Consider the following 8,046-nt stretch of genomic DNA (forward strand, 5'->3'; position numbering starts at 1 on the left):
GTTTAGTTTTTAAATATATAAGTAAAGAACAATATATAACTGACAGAAAATATTCTTTTCCATTTCTTTTAATATGTTAGCTTTAAACATTCTCTCCCCCCTCCACCAACTTATGATCTATTAATGAAGTCAAATATTAAAATGTATGCTTTTTCGGGATATTACTTACACTAAGCAAATAGGTCTGATTTTGTGGAAAACATGTTACTGCAACATTTTCCGCATCAGTTAAGGGTTAGGAAGTTCATCATAAAGATATGAATAACTAAACATCGTTGAAATTTTTCTCTTTGTCTTACTCTTATCTTTATTTATCTATCAGTTAAAAGATCATTAAACTTTCATTCAAACTGTTTGTATATTTGTTTTTTTTCTTCTATTCATAGGAGCTTACAATGAGAGAGTTACTTCACTTCTGTAGACAGATTGCTGAAGGCATGGCGTATTTAGCTAGTCTCAAGTTTGTACATCGAGATTTAGCGGCCAGAAACTGTATGTTGGACACTTCTTGTATGGCTAAAGTAGCAGATTTTGGTCTTTCTAGAGATATCTATGAAAAGGACTACTACAGCGGCAAAGACAAAACTATTAAATTACCCGTGAGATGGATGGCGCTGGAGTGTCTGGAACTGAATATCTACAACACCAAAACAGATGTGGTAGGTCAAAGGTCATAGTTTAAATAGTGCGGCAACCTCTGAGCTTGTAAGAGTGTTAAACCTTAGTACTCCTTATGCAACTGATTTATACAGTGCATTTCATTCGTTTACATGTACAACAGCGCAGGAGTTACTTTAGTGTTCACAAGTTTGCATAGCAGTTTTATTTGTAAATCAAGTACTATACTTCTGGGTACAAAAAAACTGCTATACATCTTTTCATTTGTGTAGCAATTAGGTCGTTTGTGCAGCAGTTTGTTATGCTGTACAGAACATTCAAAAGTGGTAACTTCAAATATGACAAGTAAAAAACGAGAGATTAAAAACAAATATCAAAAGATTTGAGAGATTACACATACGAGTTATTAGAATTCTGTTATTCTGTAACTTGCTGTATCTCTAGTCTAGTTCACTGTTTGATGTTAAATGATGGAAAGCTACCATGTAGATAGTTAAAGCTATATGGATAGAGAGTGAAATTCCTTCCCTGTCCTGAAATTGTGTTCATCAAAACAGGTATGTCAGAAGTAAGATCGCTTGTACTCAACTCTGTACTGGAGCATTCATGGCTTTGTATCCACACTTTAAGTCTGACAGAAGTGTACATAAGCTTTCATCACACCTGTACACTACCATCCTTCCTTTGGTTTTACAACATGTTTTATAGTCATACTTATTTGTGGTATCATATTTGTCCTTCTTTGTCTTCAAATCTGTTGGAATATTCTAAGTTCGAATTTATCACTTTCTATATATTGCCTCCCGCTGACATGTAGAGTTCGAAATTGTAAAAGAAATTCTGAGTTTAATCACATGATTTATTTGCTCGTTTTCAGTGGTCTTATGGTGTTGTGATGTGGGAGATTATTACCAGAGGTATGAGTCCCTACTCAACCATAGATAATTGGGACTTGACATTATATCTCCAGAGAGGGCGCCGTCTGTCACAGCCTGATCACTGTCCCGACCATGTGTGAGTGTAATTACATGTTAGCGTTAAAATTTAATACAGCATTAATGAGGCAGGCAAAACCATTTGCAAGGTAATTTATTACTGGACAACTACGTTCCAGTTGGAACTGTGCAAAGGCAAGGGTGCATGCTACACAACCTTGTACTGATAGTTTGTGAGCTGTGCAAAGGTCAGTGTACATGCTACACAACCTTGTACTGATAGTTTGTGAGCTGTGCAAAGGTCAGTGTACATGCTACACAACCTTGTGCTGATAGTTTGTGAGCTGTGCAAAGGTCAGTGCATGCTACACAACCTTGTACTGATAGTTTGTGAGCTGTGCAAAGGTCAGTGTGCCAGCTACACAACCTTGTACTGATACTTTGTGAGCTGTGCAAAGGTCAATGTGCCAGCTACACAACCTTGTACTGATAGTTTGTGAGCTGTGCAAAGGTCAATGTGCATGCTACACAACCTTGTACTGATAGTTTGTGAGCTGTGCAAAGGTCAGTGTGCATGCTACACAACCTTGTACTGATAGTTTGTGAGCTGTGCAAAGGTCAGTGTGCATGCTACACAACCTTGTACTGATAGTTTGTGAGCTGTGCAAAGGTCAGTGTGCCAGCTACACAACCTTGTACTGATAGTTTGTGAGCTGTGCAAAGGTCAGTGTGCCAGCTACACAACCTTGTACTGATAGTTTGTGAGCTGTGCAAAGGTCAATGTGCATGCTACACAACCTTGTACTGATAGTTTGTGAGCTGTGCAAAGGTCAGTGTGCATGCTACACATCCTTGTACGGATAGTTTGTGAGCTGTGCAAAGGTCAATGTGCATGCTACATAACCTTGTACTGATAGTTTGTGAGCTGTGCAAAGGTCAATGTGCATGCTACATAACCTTGTGCTGATAGTTTGTGAGCTGTGCAAAGGTCAGTGTGCATGCTACACAACCTTGTACTGATGGTTGGTGAACCAAAAACTGCATGCTCTTCCTAATGTGTTCCTAATCGATTGTTAACCCTTCATTGTTTTTCTACCAGGTTCCAGATTATGTTGAGTACTTGGTCAGCAAGTTCTGTTGACAGGCCATCATTTGCCATGCTGCTCCAACAGCTGAGAGACTTACTAGCGGAGAAGGCTGAGGGGCCAGATTCACCAGATGAAGAATTCGATCAATCATATATCAATGTACCTGGACTCTGAAAGGTAATTCCAATATTTATTTCTTGTGAACATTTCATGTTACTAATGGTAGACCACAGGGTCTTTACTTCGAATCTCAACCCTTCTCAATTGCCTCCCACATCCCCATTCCTCTACCACACTTTCCTAAAAACAAAGGTAATCTGTTTATCAATTTACATGGTAAATAAACAGGACAATGATGTATTCATCACTTTTTAAATATACAAGATCATATTTAGTGCATTGCTTTATTTAATTCTTTCACACAATATGATTTTGAGTGTACTGTCCCACATAAGCGCCTGAAAGCTTTGTTGTGCTTAGAGTGAGTCAGATTTGAAAGCCAAATATAGGTCACTTAGGTCAACATTTCAACAAGCATTTTTGCTGCCCTCTCAAAACATTTTCTATTTGCTGAGATATTCAATTGTCTAAATGTATTATTTCTTCATGTTTGAAAAAATAAGGAAGTCGAAGAAAAAGGATGGCGGGTCTGAACCGTCAGGAAAGTATTTTTTTCAAATGTTGAACAAGTTTCAAGATCCAAAACTTGTAGGCAACACCATTGGCCTTTAATGAGCATAAATACACAGCTGAGATTTCTTTTGTTTCATTGATCATCTGGCCAAATATGTATGATTTTTTGTCCTTTGTTGTTTTGTTCATTAATCAGTAAATATCTGTGTCTTCTTCTCAGAATGCAACAGAACTATATAAAAACCCAGTTCTTGGAAATTATAGATATTGTCCCACAATACACTTCACCAAAGCAGAGGTCAAAAGGTCAACCGAACTTGTTAACCGTTCAATACTTGGTTGCTTATAGCTTAGCAGTGTGGATGACATGCTTAGTTGCTGTCACAGGCTCAGTAACATTTGTCAACATTTTCTCTGATTTAACTGGGGAAGGTGTCAAGCCCTTTAGTATAACAAACTAAATTATATAATGGAATATTGTATTCGGTTACATACCTAAATTTATGCTACTTTATTTTATTTTGCTAATTTAAATATGTCACTGTTCACCTTTTTTTTCTTCCTTATTCCTCAACCATCTCAGCCCTTCTAATTTTACTTGAGCTTTGATAATTAGCTCCCATCATTCCCAAAATAATTAAGTTGCTTTTGTCTATATTTTTCAATTCAATTCATAAGACTTTATTTCAATCTCTCGCATTAAAGTATGCAATTATGACAATAGACGTGGGTAAATGTACAAGAGAACAAGAGATTGAGGAGTGCCAACAAGAAGCTCTGCAGAGCTTGTTTACGTTGACACCCCTTTACATATAAAATATAGAAAGAAAGCTTAAGTATACAGAGAAAACAGAACAATCTTTATCATATAAAATGTAACGATTGTTTCCTTCATTCCTTTATTACAGATCATGCGACATTCCAAAGGTTAAAGTGGAGAAAGTTCCCGCCCGTTTGTCATTCATTCTGTGCTTTCTTTGTTTTAGAGAGGTATGAACAAAGGCTTAAGGCTAACCATTCACATGCAGATCATCATAATGATATATATTATAAATAGTAAATACTGACACCTTGTATTGTCCTATAATGAACAATTAAGTTTACCAAACGTTCAGCAGCAAGAGCAGGTTTTTATGTCAATCCCTTGGTTTGCTTACGATAAACCTTGTCAGTGAGTTCCCCTGGAAACCAAAACCAGATGATTAATTTACATACAGAGCTTTGGTCGTGAAAGTTTATGGTTTGTATCAAATTTGAACTCTTACTTAAAGGACTTTTTTTCTCACAGGAAAGGCTGTAAGCCAGACATGTCTGTGTGAGTGTGTACCATGTAAATAATATGTGTACTGGTACAAGCATACAGTTACAAGTATATAGCTGTGGATAAGACAATATTTAGTGGTGGTAGTACTTTATAGCTTAGGTTTCCATGTGGAATAATTGCATACAGCTATTAACAGCTGTGTATTAGGGATTCTGATTTTCTGTTTAAGTTTCTAGCCCATATTAATTGAATAGAAACTTGAAAGTTTTCATGTATTTTCAAGTAATTTATGTTATTATCCTCAGTCATTTAAAGGTGCTTAGCCATAAAGCTCTCTGGCAAGAAGCATACTTTAATGGTGGTGATGCAAGTCTTTTTTGACCCCAGTTCGAAAATGAGTGACCAATATTTGACTTTATGACCTGTTTCGGTCAATGCAGATGATCTTTAAGTTGAATGATTACCTTTAATGATAGCAAAGCTCATACAATTAATTTAGATTTTAAGTTTGTTGAATTAATTTTTTTTCTTTAATATGTTAGTCATTAGTGATGTTTTAGTATAAAATTGGAATATTAAAATGTTACCATATTTCAGAGAGTTACAAATATGACTCACTAACCGCCATTTTTTAAATTCATAGCAAATATCAAAATTACTTGGAGTAAACTAAACGTGATCCTGTTTTTATTAGTTTGTATTTCTTTAGTTTACCTGAGTTGACTTTCTCTCTTAGCCAAACAGACAATTTATGAAGCAAGATTTGAAAATGTTATTGGTCCTTGCCAATGTATTTGAATTGATACTTTTCACACCTCAGTACTATATTGTTGATATGCCATTTCTTGTCAGTGTTCCAGTACTTACATTCTTATTACCATTGTCTGTGTATTACCACCAATAATACTCATCTATATCTATAATGAATATGATCAAATTATATGCAACAGGAGGATGGTTGTGAGGGGGAATCATTTACCCAAATTTTCATGCACTTTATTGCAATTGTATTTATTTTCATACTTTGCATATCTCTAAAAAAATCATGCTTTATTGTGCGGTATTTATAGAAATGTTTTATTGGGAACAGTTATACCTAAGAAGGAAATTACTTTTGTAAATGTTCATATGAAAAGATAAAGTCGACTTTGGTTAAACTTAAATTGCTTTATTCTGTTTGTGTACAATTGTTAAAATACAAGGCAGAGAAAGGAAGAGAGAGAGAGAGAGTTATAAATTAAATGTTATGATCTTTGACTGGAATGTTTACAGCTTTTACTGTTTATTCAACTTCACATGTTCTCAAATAATGTTCTGAATAAAATATCCCATATTAAATAGGGATGGGGGGCAGGGCAGGGGGGTGGGGGACTTCTTATTCAGGTGAAGTTTGGCACTGTATGGCCATTTCCAGATGTAACTTGATTTGTTTCTTTAAGGAGGGGTGGGAGAGGGGGGAGGGTGAGGGGAAGGAGATGCAGTGTCCATTCAACCTGCTCATTGCTGTAGATTATGTCAAATATTCACTCTTTCAAAGTGTATCTTTCCTTATATATGCCTGCATCCATTTTATTTTTGTTTTTATCATTTCGTTCTTCTTTTTCTTCTTCTTTTCTTTTTAAGTAATCTTCTGTTTTGGCTAGAGAAGCAGTTAAACACATTTGTGCAAGAAGTCTTAACATGGAATTATTATCATTTAGTGTTTAAGTATCATATTACCATTGCTTAATAGATTCATAGTGGGTAATCTGTTTCGGGGTTGAAGGAAACCTTTAAATAACCTCAATTGTTGTATCATAACCTTGATAACTTAACGGTTTTGGTTTGGTTGTCTTATGTTCAAAGGTTTTTTGTTTTTATGGGGGTGGGGGGGGGGTTAATCTGAGGCTTAATGTTTGAGGTATATAAACCTTATTCTTGGAGGTACCTTAGTGTTAATATTAGCTTTACTCACTCAGTACTTGATTCTTTATTGACACCACACATTCAATAAAGGTTAATAAGTATTATATATCACCTTTAGAGTACTAACACACAGTATCAGCCTCAACTTATTAATTGTGGATCAATAACTATATTATTGCTTACTGTACATTATTAATATGCATTTATCATTTTATTACATTATAAATAAGCTTAATATCTCATACAAGAGATTTCATGTTTTTTTTTGGTAGTAACAACTCTATGATTATTCATAAAGGGAAAGTGGTATAGAGAGTTACACATATGTAAATTCATAAAAGATAAATAAAAACAAGCACTGTAATAAGTAATGAAGATTGTATTGAGATGACTGTATGTCAGTATAGGCAGGAGATACTTGATATGGCTACATATTTTCATCATGCTAATTTGAAGTCAAATTTGTGTTTATTTTTCCATTGTATATTCATGTGAGAGAATTTTGTTTTGTACTACCCATTTTGAAAGGCCTCCAATATATGACGAAATCAAAATTTGACTCAACATCAATTTTTTTTCTTCACAAATGTTGTAAATTTGTATAAAGTGTATGCATGCTTCATTGCATATACCAGTTTCTGTACCTTAGTTAGACATAAAGTTTCAGGTTATATATCTGTGGGAAACTGTAATTCCATGAACAAAATAATGCATTTCCTACCATTTATCCTCAACATCAAACATTTCTTTTTATTTGCAAGCAAATATGAGGATCATTTGGGGCTTTTTTTGGCCTCTACTAGTTTAGTGTTGTATAGATATATTTGTAAGCAGGGATATAATATGGAAAGTGTGATTAAATGCCAGGAATAGCAAACAATTTCTCCGCAGTAAAACCAGCAATAGAACATTAATAGCATAATTTGTTATGAATGTTTATAAATCAAACTTCATCTTTGTTGTAGAGGAGGCTTAACAGCAAGCTGACAAGGACTACATTTAAAGGTTGTGTACATAAGCAGGCTATATTGAAACAAAGATTAGATCAACTTTATTAAACCACAAGGGTAATTGCATGCTCGTAGAAAACAGGATATGAGATACAAACATAAATGTATGTAAACCTAAAATGTACAGTATCAAACAATTGTAAAAATATGAAAACATAAGACATTTTAAACAGGATATGAGACACAAACATTAAAGTATGAAAACCTAAAACGTACAGTATTAAACAATTGTAAGAATATGAAAACATAAGACATTATAAAACATGCAGTAACACTACACAATATACAGCGCTCAGGACAATGGCAAGAGAGTACAGTCAGAACAAGAAACAGCCACACGAGATTAACGTTGAAAGTCTTCATTATAAAGTTTGATGCATTGTGGAATGAATGAGGAAGAATGTCGATTCGTATGAGACGGTGGTAGCCGCATCCTTCCACCGTTTCTAGGAATAACCGCTCTGTCGAAAAATTGATGGAGTGGGTGGCTATCATCGCTCATGGTTCTTTCTGTTTTCACTCTCAGTAGTTGGTGACATGTAGTAGGCAAAGTTAGCAACTAAAACTTTTCTTATCTTCTTATACGCAAACCT

General features: G+C 34.9%; 1 protein-coding gene across 2 annotated transcripts in view; it reads left to right on the forward strand.

Moving 5' to 3' along the window:
* Positions 1-7,002, forward strand: part of LOC139961870 (hepatocyte growth factor receptor-like) — a 47,288-nt gene extending 40,286 nt beyond the window's left edge. For both annotated transcript variants that reach the window (XM_071961482.1, XM_071961484.1), the window contains exons 17-20: positions 387-659; positions 1,496-1,632; positions 2,653-2,818; positions 4,183-7,002. In XM_071961482.1, coding sequence (XP_071817583.1) covers positions 387-659; positions 1,496-1,632; positions 2,653-2,815 — 573 coding nt within the window. In that variant the 3' untranslated portion in view covers positions 2,816-2,818; positions 4,183-7,002. The remainder of the gene's footprint in view (positions 1-386; positions 660-1,495; positions 1,633-2,652; positions 2,819-4,182) is intronic.
* The last annotated feature ends 1,044 nt before the right edge of the window (positions 7,003-8,046 follow it).

This window comes from Apostichopus japonicus, chromosome 20, assembly GCF_037975245.1.
Source record: "Apostichopus japonicus isolate 1M-3 chromosome 20, ASM3797524v1, whole genome shotgun sequence".
Taxonomy (NCBI): domain Eukaryota; kingdom Metazoa; phylum Echinodermata; class Holothuroidea; order Aspidochirotida; family Stichopodidae; genus Apostichopus; species Apostichopus japonicus.